Raw genomic sequence first — 14,494 nt, 5'->3', positions numbered from 1 at the left:
TCGTTTCACTCTGTTACTTCACAAACTCAAGGTGGTTTCTACTCTACCAACTTGAGTTTGAGGGAGGGTATCACCGTAGTTAAAGTAATTTAGCTGTAATTTAGGAATACATTATTGTAATTAGATTAATTTGATCCTTTCCTTATAGGTTGTCCAAATTAACTGTATATGTATCATTGTATTCTTGATTTTATATAACAAATAAAGAAGATCTAGAAGATTCTCCATATTGTTCACAGACATAATATACACATACATATAGTACAACAAAGGGGGATTTAGACTTCTAATAATCTTTTATTTCTCTATATTACACTTAACTTTACATATTCAACTATTTAATTATTTTTAATTGTACGTGTTATCCTTGATTTATTTGAATTCTTCTTAATTTAGATATTTAGCCATGGTTGAGTCATTTTCATAGCAATATTTCATGTCATATATATTAATACCTATTGTATTAAAACTAAACTTGGACAATTCTTAAATGCTTAAATTCTTCTAAGTTAGCATTATTTATAATAATTTTTTTTAAAAAAAATCTTATTATCAACTAATTCTTAAACATATCACATGAAACCTTAGTCGTAAGTTTGACAACAAAATCTATTTATGTTAAAAATCACATGACATCATATGAAATATGAAAATTGGTTTGATGTCACCTAAAATTTATCTGTTATATAAATAATCCAATGATAATTGATATATCGACTTTCAACTAAATATATAATTGGTATAGATTATTGAATTCCTATGGACTATGATAATAATTTGAGCAAACTAAAAATTGGACCATGTGCATGGAATAATAACTTTTTTTATAAAAAAAATGTGATTTTGATCATTTGGGTGTGTGATAATTCCCTTTCAACTTTATTGCAATTTAAAAAATAGTTCACATTACAAGTGTGCCTTATCTTTTCAATAATAATAGATAATTAGTACAAAATAATATTTTACATACCAATATACTTCAATTGAATAACAATTATATATAGATGTAGTACAAAACAACCAAGAGGTTAATTGTATGTTATACTTCTCACACGTTAATAATAATAATTATTAAAAAAAAAAGGTTTTAGTGGACTCAATCCTTGAAATTAAAGTGGGGGAATCCATGAAAAATGATATAATAATAAGATATATAAAAGATTTTACAAAGTCAAGAAAAAGGGCAAAGAGATACGTAGAGGTTTTAGAAAGTTGGCTTTATAGTTTCTATCCTTCATGATTTCTCTTCATTGCATACCAACAAAACTTTTATTATTTCCCCCACATGGAGAAACCTCCATTCTCCACACCTACCTCACTCACATTGTTTGATTTTGATTTTGATTTTTGCAACAACCTTCTATCATTGATTAAACATATAGTGGGCTGTAAATTGGACCAAACCTAACCCATTTTTAATGGCCCAAATCCCCAGTTTCTTCTTTGGTTTTGCTTCAAAATTGACTGCAACAGTTATGAAAATATATAAGATCAAACTTCCAATTAGAGGTTGCATATATACCTTAGATATCCTTTTCAGATAGCAATATTAATATTAATCTCTTATTTACTAAATTATTGTTTTGTTCAATTAGACCACTCTAAAGGTGCACTCAATGATGTTGGATTCTGAAGAAGCATTGATGATGCATTTTTTTAAGAGAGAATTGTTGTTGTTGTTGATTCATATTTCTAATTATGTTGATTTTATCGATTCAAACTAATTCAAATACGTAGACCAGTTATTTAAATTTTAAGATAAGTATGTTGTTGTGTGAGTGCAATATGAAAATTTTACCGAAGAAATTAAAAATAAAGAGTGTTGGTAATGGTAACAGAATGAATAACAAAATCTATAACAATAAAATAGAAGCAATCAAAATGTTTGTAAGTAATAATATATAATATAAAAACTTTATATTTATTATTAATTATTCTGAAAGTAAGTTTAAACAAAACAGCATTCTTAGAGGATGCATGCTGAAATGAAAGAGGGAAGCTTACATTGAATAACAAAGGGGGAGGGCTAGGTAGTAATATAATTAGAATATTACTAAAGTTAATTAAGTGTATAAGAGGGTGAGAGAGTAGTAGGTAGTTAACATAATTTAATGCCCTCCCCAGGCCCCAATCCCCCATTATATATATTATGGGATTTAAAATCAAAAAGAATTTAATTAAGTTCTAGCAATTCTTAGTGGTGAAGAATGATCAACAAGAGGTTTGTTGGTAGGAGATGCAAAGAGCTTAGCTATCTCCAATTGAGTATTTGCAATGATTTGTGTTCTTTTGAGATCCAACTCCCCTCTTTTGGCCTCTGCTTCAGCTCTCATCTTTTCTATATCCTTAATCATCTCCATTCTAGCTTGTTCCGAGCGCACCACTACCTCCGCCAACCACCGTATGCTACCCGCTATCTGCTCCAATGAATCCACCTCGCCGCTTCTCCTCCTCTTTTTCTTCTTCATTTTTGATTGTTGTAATTTAGGCCTCATTGCTGCTACCCCCTTCTCTTTCTCATCACTACTACTGTATATTATTGCAGCTGGAGTACTGCTACTACTATCTGTACTCTTCTCCCTTACCATCTTCTTCTTCTTCTTCTTCTTCTTACTATTGTTATTATTCTCATTTTTCTCTGATAGTACTTCATCTACTCCTCTTCCATTATCAACTCCATCTTCCTACGATCATCATTTTTTTTAATTACATCTAATATATATTCGGCTACCATTAGTGTTTTATTTATAAACTAGTTAATGTTATTTAAAAAGTAATTATAAGAATAATTCAATTAGTTTAGAAACCGAAATCTAAATTAATGATAATTGTTAGAGTTTAATAAACTAAACAACTTATAATATAATAATATACTTATTATGCTACACTAAGTATGAAGGAATTGGGAAGAATTGAATTGTAATAGCGTGTGAAGAAAAAGGTTTTATTCTGGTGTTATATATATATATATATTATCTGCAAAAATATATATGAGAGTACGTATGCAATTTTCAATTAAAACCCATAAAAATAAAAGTATTTCCATAATAGATAGATTAAAAAAGGCAAAGAAAAAAAGAAGAAAGAAATTGATTTACCTTAGGGGAAGGATTAATGTTATCAACACCATTGGATCCATGGGAATTTTGCGGCGGAAGAGAGGGCGGTGGAGATGGGGTGAGATTAGTGTTTCCTCCAACCAAAGGCAGAATACGGTGATACAAAGGCCAAGAAGAGTCAGCAGGTTCTTGACGGCACTTTTTTTTCATAGACTCAATTTTATTCTTACACTGGGTATGGGTTTTGGAAGATTTGGTTAAATTAGATCTTGAAGACACATGGCGAGCCACATCTTCCCAATCATGCCCTTTCAATTTTGCTCTGTTTCGTAGTTTCCATTTTGATTCGTACGCATCTATCAGAATCGACACTGCTCCTTCGCTCCATTCGTCTCGTTTTAGCCGGCGTCCCCGGCCTCCTCCGTTGGAAACAGGGTTTGTTTTGGGAGATGGGTTGTCGTCGGGAAGCTGGTGGTGGTGGTTAAATAAAAGAGAAGGGGAGGTTTGTATTTGTGTTTGTGTTAGTGAGGTAATTGTGGGTGGTGATGAGGGAGTGGGTTTGATCTCCATGGCGATGGAAGTCAATCACTCAATCAGCAGGGATTATAGCATCCTAATGATCAATCCCAAATTCAAGTTTGCTTTCTTTTTTTTTTTTTTTTCTTTTTATAAAAAACTTAGTTCTAAGTCTTGTTACTTACCTGCTAACATCTTTGTTTGGAAACCCTTCTTTTGTTTCCTGCATTACCAATAATCAAAGTTGAGGCCAGAGGGACTTTTGAACATAAGAAGAAGGGTGGTAGTGGGTGACACCAACCTAAAAGAAAAAAGAACCACTAGCATTCTAGAGAGATAGAGATAATTCCATAGGTAGTGGCCAACTGGAGAGAGAGAGAGAGATGGAATTAAAGATTGATAGGGAGGAAAGAGAGTGAAATGGGTAGATTTCATTTTTTGGGTTATGGGTTTAGGAATTCCTAACTTTTTAGTTTATGGGATGCGTATATATGTTTTTTTTTTTTTTTTCTTTTTTCTTCCTTTGCTTTATGTGTGGGTAAATATTAAAGACTGGGTTAATTTATGTAACCATGTGGATTATCATTTTTCAACTTTATTCTACTTCATCAAATTAAACAATCGGATGTCATCAACCCTATATATTCATTATGTTTACAAAAATAAAGAATGAAATTAAAAGAAATACCTACAACTTATATATTAATTACAAATTTGCCTAACATATTTACTTTGAAGGAAGATTTGATCAAGCTTTTTGACTTCACGCAAAATGAATAATATTCTAAATAGAGAGAAAAATAGTTAGTAGGTAGAGTAGGATGTGTGAATTAAAAAGTTTGTGGGGGTTGATATAATTCTCTTTTATACAAGGATTGATTGTATTTTTATTACGAGGATCAATGAAAAATGAAAAGAAAAAGAATAATACTCTTTTTTATGCAATAGTAATAGGCATTAGGCAATAATAAGTATTGAGTGATTGTAGTAGGTAGATATATAACTTCAGTTTAGATTAGATATCAAATCAAAGAATAATATATATATATATAGAGAGAGAGAGAGAGAGTTATTTATTAATTGTAATACAGGTAGGATATTAAGTAGGAGGAGAGAAAAGATAAAGAGTATAAAAAACTTGTAATTAGTTTAGTATAATTTGAAGTATGAATTAAGAGCAGATATATATGTTAATTAATTAGATATAGATATGATGTGATGAAGAGAGGTTTTGTTTTAGAAAGAAAGAGATGAGAGAGGGGGTGTTGGGGGGTTTTGAATGGAATATAAAAGAATTGAAAAAAGAAAAGTGAAAGAGACATGGAATGGAAGCACTAACACAGCATTTGGAGGGGAGGGTAATTACTAATCAATTTAGTGGGCAACCAAAACCTAATATTTGAGAAAATCAATTCATATCACCTTTTGTCAATTTCCTTATAATGATGCTAACCCTAGAACATATAAAACTTACATAACTTTACTTCTTTTATTTATTTTTTCAAATGGTGTGTGTGTGTGATGCTTTTTCTTTTCTTCCTTTGCATGTTAGCGTTGATATGAAGCCAACTCTCCATACATCCATTCAGCATATATATGACATCTTCCATAAAAGCTTATTTCTTTCTTTTTTTTCTTTTCTTCTTCTTCTTCTTCTTCTTATTTTTAATCTTTGGCATCCCTTACCTTTCTTTTACTACTATTAACAATAATTTATTTTCTTTTTAATAAACTGCTGCATCTTAACTATTATTTAGATGATCATATAGATTTATAATTTACATATATATATGATAAATGATAAATGTCTGAAACTAACCCTAATTACTAAACCATTAACAATCGTAATTAGTAAGTTTAAAGGGGAAAAAAAAACATTTAGAAAAATTAATAGTAGTGATAAAGGATCACATAAGCTTGCCAAATTTAATGACCTGATTTGATGTTCATCATAATAACATTTCAAAATTATTAAGCGATAGATTAAAACTTAATTATAGTTAGAAATAAGGTATTGTTTTCTACTGTTTTTTTTTCTTTAAAAAAAAAATCCATATTAGATTGAGGGAATCTAGCTAATTACAAACAGCTTGTTAATAGTAATGTAAGACACATACATATAAGATTAAATTATTCTTTTAGAAAAAGAAAAAGGAAAAAGAAAAAGTAGTGATGAAGGAGTAAGAAGAAGGTGGTGGGTAAATTAAAAGGCATATTGGGGGTTGTCACCCACTCTAATTCACAATCACCACCACTACCATCACCACTAACATATATAACTGGTAGTGGCGTAGTTAGTAGTAGCATATATGATCTCTATCAACACCAACACCACCACCAGCCAGCCAATGTGCTACAAAATTAAAACCCCTCATCTTCTTTCACTACTAAAATCAAATAACCCTTATTATACAAATTAGATCTTATAGGTTCCACTTTTGTCGTTGGATACTCTTCCTCTCTTTTCAAACCCATCTTTCGCTTTATTCCTACCCTTTTCTTTTCAATAAATAAATAAAGTAAATAGATATTATTGTTTTGGTGGCTTCCATATTGCCAATTTAATTGCAAAAAAAAAAAAAAAGAATAGTTTTGGTCTTTTAGGATTGCCTTTTTAATCCCATTATCCCCCTCTCCTTAATTTAGTTTATGCTTTCTTTTTATATAATGTGTGTTTCCTATTTTATTTTATTCTTCTTTTAGAAAATTAAGTTAAGTATGTTCCCTTCCAAAATTCTCTCACTCTGCTTTTAACCAGAGATATTTGAATGGTTAATTAGTTAAATTCTCATGCAATATTTTCTTTCTCAAATTGGTATTTCCACCTAAAATGTTTAGTTCATCCGTGGAGACAAATTTAATAAAAAATTCAATTTTAATTTTTTGAAAATACTGTTAAAATGTGATTAACAAAAGAAACAAATTTATAAATAAAATAATGTATATAAGCCTAATTCTCGAAATCCAAAAGTAAAATGGTTTTGTAATGGAATCCTAGCAAAATGAAAATTAATTAAAGGAAAAATAAGATATATAACAAAATATTATAATAAGAAAACTGTTTAGAAAAGGCTCAATTAACACATAGTATGTGTTATTTTGGTTACTAATTTTACTAAAACAACATAAGTTTTATTTTTATTTCTTTTACTTTCTTTTATAATTTGTGTAAAAAGTATTTTTCATGATCAACGTTTTCTCGAGTGATGTGGATAATTATAAACTTTTTGCATTAAGTCATAAGTTTGGCATAACTTTTATAATTAATACAACTTTTTACCAAAAATGGGGGAGTAAGAAATAATGTATCAATTACTCTCACTTTGCTTTCTCTTCATCTAAAACTCTTCTAGCTTTCTTAATTAACAATAATATTCTATTATATTATATTTCTCTCTTTTATGATTTATATATATAGTGTCTCAAAATTACTTTTCTCTCTACTATGTTACTTTTCAACTTTTTTTTTCTGTTTTAATTTCTCTCTAACATGTATCAATTTTGTCTTTCAATCACTATGATTTTTGTTCGTTTTTTTATTATTATTATTATTTTCTAATTAAAAATATAAATATTCTCACTTAGGCATCTCTTCAAAGTTAAATTTTGTTATCTAACTTTATTTATGTAAATTGAAATTGGATGGATGGGAGGACACATATTTTCCTCCATTACTACTCATCCATATCTCTCAACTTTCTTTCCCTCAAACTTACTTTTGATTTTTCTCTCTCTCAACTTTATTCTTTCTCCCCAAACTTATTTTTCTCCATAAACATTTCGACATGATCTTATAGTATTTCAGTTTAGTCGTCTCTATAACTAGGCAGTTGAGTTTCTTTACTTTGGAACTTTGTGTTGAGTTATATAAACACATAGTTGGTTTGAATATTTCTTATGTGATGGTTGTTTAATGAGAAAGTTTGTGCAATGGAACTTGTTTCTTTATTTTAATTATTTTGTGTAACACAGAGAAAAGTCAACTGGTAGGGTACAACTAAATAAATGAAACATCATAGTTTCTTCATTTAGGCATCGAATAAGGGAAAATGGAAAACTGTAGTAAAAGAAGAGAAGATATATATATATAAGTGGAAAGCTCAGGTACGTATACTCTGTCTTTTCTCATATAATATAAAAATAAAAAGAAGTGTTCTGTTGAGTAGTAAAAGTAGGGTTACGACACACAAAGTCAGAAACAAGGCGGAGAATAGAAAACCAAAAAAAGCCGTTTGCTTTAGGTCAAGAGAGAGACATATTGAATAATATAATAAACCCTAAAACATTCCAAATCCCAAATGACACCATTTTCTTTTTTATACTTCTCTCTCTCCTTTACCGCCCTTCTTACTCCATTCAAATGTACTACTAAATTTTGAAAACCAAACCACCAATAATTCAAAATTACTACTTTTACTTTTACTTTTACCACACACATATTCTTATTCTAATTTCTAAAAACCAACAACCACCACCACCAACTTGTGTTATATTAATTAAGAGGAGCAGGATTCACGGGCAACTCCCACGCGGGAATTCGGTATGTCGAACAGTATGCGATGGTTTTGCTGCTGCATGCTAGCAATCACGTTCAGTACAGAGTTCACGTTATCCGGGGCCGCGGCCATGGCCAGGCACGTCGTTGATCCCGCCGTGCTGTGTATCAGGAAGTTGTCCGGTGGAAGAGTCACGTTCATTCCCGCGAACATAAAGGTTATGGTGGGAGAGATGATTGGGACTGTATAGCACGTGTCAAACCCCCCCAAGGATGAAACTGTTACGTTTCTCCCCACTCTTCGCCGGAATTCGTCCCTCACCGCCGTGTACGCCGGTGCCACCAGCCTTGTGAACGTCGTCCCTGAACAACAACAACAACTCAACAACTCAACAACCATTTTTATACATTCAAATTTTGGCTATTGTTTTTCAAAACACATTAAATTACCGGAATCGATGACAGTGCCGGCGCCGGTGGCGGAGTTAAAAGCGAGAGCAGAGGGAGGAATATCGACGATTTTGCGGCCGACTCTGATGGAAATTAAATTCACGTAATACAACGAGGACCGTCGGGGGTTGCGGAGCAGCGGGGTGTACTTAATTCTAATGGGCTGGGCCACAGGCCCAAGACGCAACGAGCCAGAAAAGTTGACGGATTTGAAGCTGGGAAGACAGTAGGAGAATGTGGATTGGTACAAGCTCTGGCTCTGGCCCAAAAGTGATAATGGGCCTCGGCCCAACCCCAATAGCCCCTGAGGCGGTACTGAACTACCCGTGGCCTTCCTGATGCAACCGAATGTGTAGGAGGGGACTGAGTCTGTGGCCAGAGTTAGGTTGTCTTGAACCAGATCCGCCGCCACCGTCGAGCTCCCGTACGTGAGGTTGAAACCACAAGCGCTGCCGCTGCAACTCGGGTTCGGTACCTGACAAATAAAAAGTGTCACCGTGATACCTCCATTCTCCAATACGACAAGGACTTTTTCATTTTTTTGGGAAAAGTTTTTCTTTAGGCCCGTGACTCAACCCTCCCCCGTCGGTGACTCACTGACACTCGTGGATTCTAGAGACACCCAAAATATTATTAAAATTAAAAGGAAATAACTCGTACGGAAATAATTTAAATCAGGCTTTTTCCTGTCACACGTGTTGCCTCGAAGGAAACGATTGCTTGGCACGTGGGAACTTGGATTGGATTCTTCAAAAGCATCTAAAACTTTCTATGCAAATCTAAATTGGTTACAATTTAATTAGAAAGAATCACTCCTTTTTAATTTTAAGTTGGTCACCACATTCTATATTTAAAATAAAATACTATCTAAACCTGACAATTACATCTCATCTACTGCTCAATTTTATAAGTTTTGTTTTATGTCTCATAACTTTTAAGACTTCAAAAAATTTCATACCTACCAAGTTTATGTCGTAATTAAAGTTTTCAAACCATACAAATTATATATATATAGATAAGCTGCTTAATGCAAAACTTCAAACTTTCAATTTTGTATGTTAAAACATATGTACATTTTTTTACAATTTGTTGAATAAGTTACTGATCTATTGAAAACAAAATACAGAACCTTGAAACTCACATAACACAAAATACAAAATTTAGTAATACACTCTAAATTTAAAAACCAAATTAAAAAAGAAAAAAGTTGATACCCAATGACAAATTGTTTAATTTTACAGGGTGGTAAAAATAGATCAAATAGATCAGATGCAAATACAGAGCAATTGCAAATACAAGAATCAAATATAATATATTGAAACAAAAGACTAAGGAACACTACAATTTTTAGAGTATATTATTAAAGAAATGCCCATAATGAATAAATTTGGTTATATTCGTAATTATTGTAAAATGTTTGCTAAAATAATTAGTTATAAAAGTGTGAGGCATTACATTTTTAATATTAAAGAAGAAGAAGAAAAAAAAGGAAAGAAAAGCATAAAGTGGGGATGGAAGCAAAAGGAGAATGTTATGTAAGTGAAGTATTATTGATTTATTGTATGTTGCTATGGTGATTGAATATTCCAAGGGATATGTGGATATGTGGCCTCTCCACTAATCTAATGCTAGCGGCGCACACTTGTATAGTTAATTAATATCACACCGCTCCTACAAAAATCTTAAAATTAAACACTACTTCCCTCTACTTGCTCTTGCAACTTTTCAACACTTAAAATTCCTTTTTCTTCTTTTGCATATGAATCAGGTTGTTTTTTGTTCAATGTATATATATAGGAAGCTAATTGAGATTCCAAACCAACTATAACTCTCAATTAAGAAGAGAAAAAAAAAGAAAAGATTAGGTATCTTAAAATATTTTAAATGCCTTAAATGATTTGTGAGTAGAGGAAGGGGTAGGAAAATAAAAATAAGATGAGTACCTGGTTGCATTGAGGGGATTGGCAGGGGAGGGGACGGAAGGAGGACGACTTGTCGGATGAGAAGACGGTGGTGGAAGGGCAACCGATGCAGCCGGAGCAAGGAATCCAAGCGGCGTCGTTGCTGGTATCGAGGGCCAAGAGGAGGGTCTGGGCAGGGGTCCCGATCTTGGCCCGGACCACGAAGGTGGGGCTCTGGATCAGCTGCCGGGCGGAGGCGATGGGGACGAACGACCTTCGAGCCACCAGGGAGGACAGGAACTGGAGACGGGCTTGGTCCTTGGCCTGCATTTGGAGTACATTGTCGGCCCAAGAAAGGGGCTTTGATGGGCGGAATGGGGAGCAGGGGCTGAAAATGTGGAACACTTGGAGGGTGGAGCTCCGGTCAGCGGCGGGGTTGCAGTTGGAGGGGATATGGGATTTGGCGGTGGAAATGGAGAATAGGTGGAGGAGGAGGAGGAGGAGAAGGAAGGGGGATTTGGTGTTGTTCATGGCTTCCTTCGAGTGTGGTGTGGGAAGTAATTAATTGAAAGGAATATTAAAGGGAGTATGATGATTGTGGGGAAGACTCACTCACACCCCCATCCATATTTATACAACATTCGTACTCCCCATTCCCTGCCAAATAATTTGTAATTTAACACTAATTAAATTCAATTACACTATCAAATTAAATATAATAACCCTATATTGAATATATGTGATGAACTTCAATGCCTACACATGTTATCGAATGACAACCAAATGATTAATATAGATCGAGAGTTTATGTCTAGACACTATTTTTTAAGATATTAACTATGTTGTAAAAGTTGAAATAGAGTAACAAAATAAATCAATAATATTTTTTTAGGAACTACACTGACCCTTAACTTAAGTCTAATGTGAAAGTTAGTAAATCAAAATAGAATTTAATGTTTAGCTTTTTCTTTCTTCTTTCAATTTTAGATTCTTGGTGATGTCTGTAGTTTGCTTATGTGGAGTAGTGCGGTGTTTTCGACTATACACTGGACTTAATAATTCTTCTACAAAAATTATTAAAGTTTAATTATTGAAATAGATAGTTTGAAACATGTATATGTTTAGTTTTGAGATATTTCAAATTAAATCTATATATTAAAATCATATAAGTTTGGATTTTGCAGCCATGCATTATTATAGAACTAAAAAAAAATCAACTTTTCTTTTTTAATTAAACTAAGCTTAAGTAATCAATGATAATTAATACAAATAACGTTTCTTTCTAGGAATGGAGCTTCATGATCCCAATCGCTATTTTATTGAGAAAAAGGAAGTAGCTTTTTGAGAAATAATAGAAGTAAAAGCCACTTCATTGTTTAGATTGTAATAATAGGTTAATGTGAAACCAAAGCACCAATGTGATATATTTAGATTATACATACATACATATATATATATATAAAAAAAAATCTTTCCTAAATGATTATATTGGGAGAGAAATGGGTCGGATCTCTCCTATAATATTTCAAAACATTATAATATAGTTCACTTTAAGTTGTAAGTATACATGCAGCATATAGATTAACTTTAGATAGTTGTTTATACCTACTACATAACCTTTTTTTTTCATAAATGATTGATTCAGACGTTGAATAAAAAAGAGAGAGAAAAGGAAAGGTTAGCAGATGATAGGTGTAGTTATGAAATTAAACTTTGGTTGATTTTAGTAAAGAAAGAATGTAAAAAAGAAGAGTTGAAGAAGATATTAGAGGGAATGGAGAGGATGATGAGGAAGAGGGGGAAGTTATTTAAGAGATGGTTTTGATGATTATTGAAAACATATAAAGTTGAATGGGAGAAGAAGGAAGAGGGGATGGGAGAAAATAATAGTTAAATTAGATGGTGGGATAGAGAAAATGTGATGTGGGGAAGTGGGGAGTACCTAAGGAATAATAATAATGATTAATGATGAAAATTGGAAAATGGAAAATGGAAAATGGATTATTATTTGTATATTATGGGAACAGAGTGGATTCCATTTTGGCATTGGACCCTCTCGTGCCAATGTCCCTTTCATCACACATCATGTCTCTCCCTCCCTCCCTCCCATTTTTCTAACTTATAATTTACCTCTTCTCTCTCTCTTTTCTATCTTCATCTCTAATGTCTTCTCTTTAAACTTAATCCAATTTAAACTCTTCACTTATTCAATGTTTGACTACTACATATAATTATTTATTTCATTTCAAAACACATTGTGTAAATGTGTGTGTTTTTTTTCAATTTGATCGACTTAGGTATGAACGAAAATCCCCATATATATATACTTCTGGAATTGGGATGTGTAATAATACTCTCTATTATTTATAAACTTTAAATTAGAAAAAGAAAAGAAACTAAAAGTAAAACATTGATGAAAGTTTGAAAAAAGATGTTCATAAAGGAAATGTCACGTTATGAGGAACAAAAAGATATATAGAATGGGAGAATGTGGGGTATTTGTCATTTCATACAATAATTCAATCTAATTATATTTCCTAATTGCTTTTTTGGTAGTATCGTCTTATGCATCAATCAGTTTAATTATGTTCCATTATTGATTTAATTTCATTTTTTTCAGCTAAACATTGTTTAATTCACTTTTTAAAAAGCAAAACATGGGGGGAAAATGTTTGCCTTTTCTTTTTTTCTTTTCTTTTTTTTGAAGTACTTGAAAGGTGTTTGCTTTTTTCAATGTAAAAACAAACCATTGCGATTTCTTTTTTCTTTTTTCTTTGGCACAATCAAATTTCAGCTTTTTTAGATTATTGTTTTATAAAACGAGATAAAATACATTTGAATCATATATATCTGTGTGAGAAGAGAACTTTAATTTGTATAAAAATATTAAAGAAATATTGTTTATTAAGCTTTCATTTGAATTGTTTATCCAAAAACCATCAAAGTTTATTACCTTTAAAAAGTTGTAGAAAAGAAAAAAGAAACAGTAACAAGACAGCAGAAGTTATTTGGGATATTATATATATACAAGCTAATTAAGGTGTAAACGAAAGTATTGGGGGAGAGATGTAAAATCTGATTATATAATATTAGAAGAGTGGGTATTTCTTAGAAACATTATTATAGTAAAGTTTAGATCTTCATCATATTCCTTTTAATAATTTAAAACTAATCAGAGAGAGTACTGCAAATATGTATCTATTATTTATGATTATTTTGTCCATTTCCCCCCATTTTACTTGGGAAGCTCCTTATTTGAGATGGGAATAAAACCCAATTAGCTACACAGTTTTTTTCTTAATTATTATTAAAAAAAAGTTCTGATTATTGTTCTAAGATGTGAGTTTGAGGATCAGATCTTTGCTCCAATCCTTTATTTAAAAACAATCACTATTAATATACACAAACAAAATGTATACTAATGCTTTGATTGATAAGGATTAAGATTATTCCAATTTAATAAGTAATATTTTTAAACGCATGCATCATCTTCTCCATTTGAGATATTGTCTACAGTCACTTCCAAAAATTGAATCCAAATCAAAACTTAATGTTGGTTTTTTTAGATTTTGGAATTTGATTGATATTTCGAAACTAATAAATGAGCATTCATTTCTAGTTTTATTACAGTTTTACTTGCTTTGTTTTATTAGTCTAAATTGTGAAGTATACAAAAACCAAAACCGATGCGAAACCAATAACTACACATTTTACTCTGTCTTTGTTGCTACTCTTTATATAAATGGAATCAACAATCAAACCCATTTCACGACCTATATGGTAATGAAATGATGAAATTAAAGCAAAAACGAAAATGACAAAAGTTTTTCTAAAAAAGAGAAAGAGGAAAGTAAAGGGGGTAGGGTGGGTTCAATTCAAAACAAGACTGAGTTTGTTGTACTGAGGGAAAGAGTTAAAATGTGTAGTGATGAAACGAAAATGCATGCATGTGATTGCACTGCACTATTATCAACAAACATGGCTTGTCTTTTTGGCCAAACCCAATTTAATTCCTATTAGGGTTTTTCAATTTTGTTCGCTTTTCTTTTGTGATGAACATATACACACATGGC

General features: G+C 31.8%; 2 protein-coding genes across 2 annotated transcripts; both read right to left on the bottom strand.

Annotated features, from left to right (window-relative positions):
• Positions 1-1,900: 1,900 nt before the first annotated feature.
• On the bottom strand, positions 1,901-4,011 carry LOC101220512 (trihelix transcription factor ASIL2). Its single transcript, XM_004142433.3, has 2 exons — positions 3,099-4,011; positions 1,901-2,684 (listed from the first exon to the last, which is right to left on the bottom strand). Exons 1-2 carry the CDS (start codon positions 3,627-3,629, stop codon positions 2,178-2,180), a joined length of 1,038 nt encoding a protein of 345 aa, XP_004142481.2. The 5' UTR covers positions 3,630-4,011; the 3' UTR covers positions 1,901-2,177.
• A 3,652-nt stretch (positions 4,012-7,663) lies between these two features.
• Positions 7,664-11,038, bottom strand: LOC101204714 (aspartyl protease AED3). The gene is made up of 3 exons (XM_004142372.3): positions 10,464-11,038; positions 8,521-8,995; positions 7,664-8,433 (listed from the first exon to the last, which is right to left on the bottom strand). The coding sequence occupies exons 1-3, from the start codon at positions 10,950-10,952 to the stop codon at positions 8,072-8,074; spliced, it is 1,326 nt and encodes a 441-aa protein (XP_004142420.1). The 5' UTR covers positions 10,953-11,038; the 3' UTR covers positions 7,664-8,071.
• Between the last annotated feature and the right edge of the window lie 3,456 nt (positions 11,039-14,494).

Source organism: Cucumis sativus, chromosome 5 (assembly GCF_000004075.3).
Source record: "Cucumis sativus cultivar 9930 chromosome 5, Cucumber_9930_V3, whole genome shotgun sequence".
In the NCBI taxonomy this organism is placed as follows: domain Eukaryota; kingdom Viridiplantae; phylum Streptophyta; class Magnoliopsida; order Cucurbitales; family Cucurbitaceae; genus Cucumis; species Cucumis sativus.
The sequence above is the reverse complement of the archived record's forward strand: the minus strand, read 5'-3'. Positions and strand labels throughout refer to the sequence as shown.

What these genes read in the sequence shown, in the direction of transcription:
- LOC101220512 (XM_004142433.3), bottom strand. Translation starts at nt 3,629, where the DNA reads ATGGAGATCAAACCCACTCCCTCATCACCACCCACAATTACCTCACTA. An exon ending in ACATTAATCCTTCCCCTAAG is followed by an intron (nt 2,685 to 3,098) that starts GTAAATCAATTT and finishes TGATGATCGTAG; the next exon opens with GAAGATGGAGTTGATAATGG.
- LOC101204714 (XM_004142372.3), bottom strand. Translation starts at nt 10,952, where the DNA reads ATGAACAACACCAAATCCCCCTTCCTTCTCCTCCTCCTCCTCCTCCAC. An exon ending in AATCCCCTCAATGCAACCAG is followed by an intron (nt 8,996 to 10,463) that starts GTACTCATCTTA and finishes TTTATTTGTCAG; the next exon opens with GTACCGAACCCGAGTTGCAG. An exon ending in CGGCACTGTCATCGATTCCG is followed by an intron (nt 8,434 to 8,520) that starts GTAATTTAATGT and finishes GTTGTTGTTCAG; the next exon opens with GGACGACGTTCACAAGGCTG.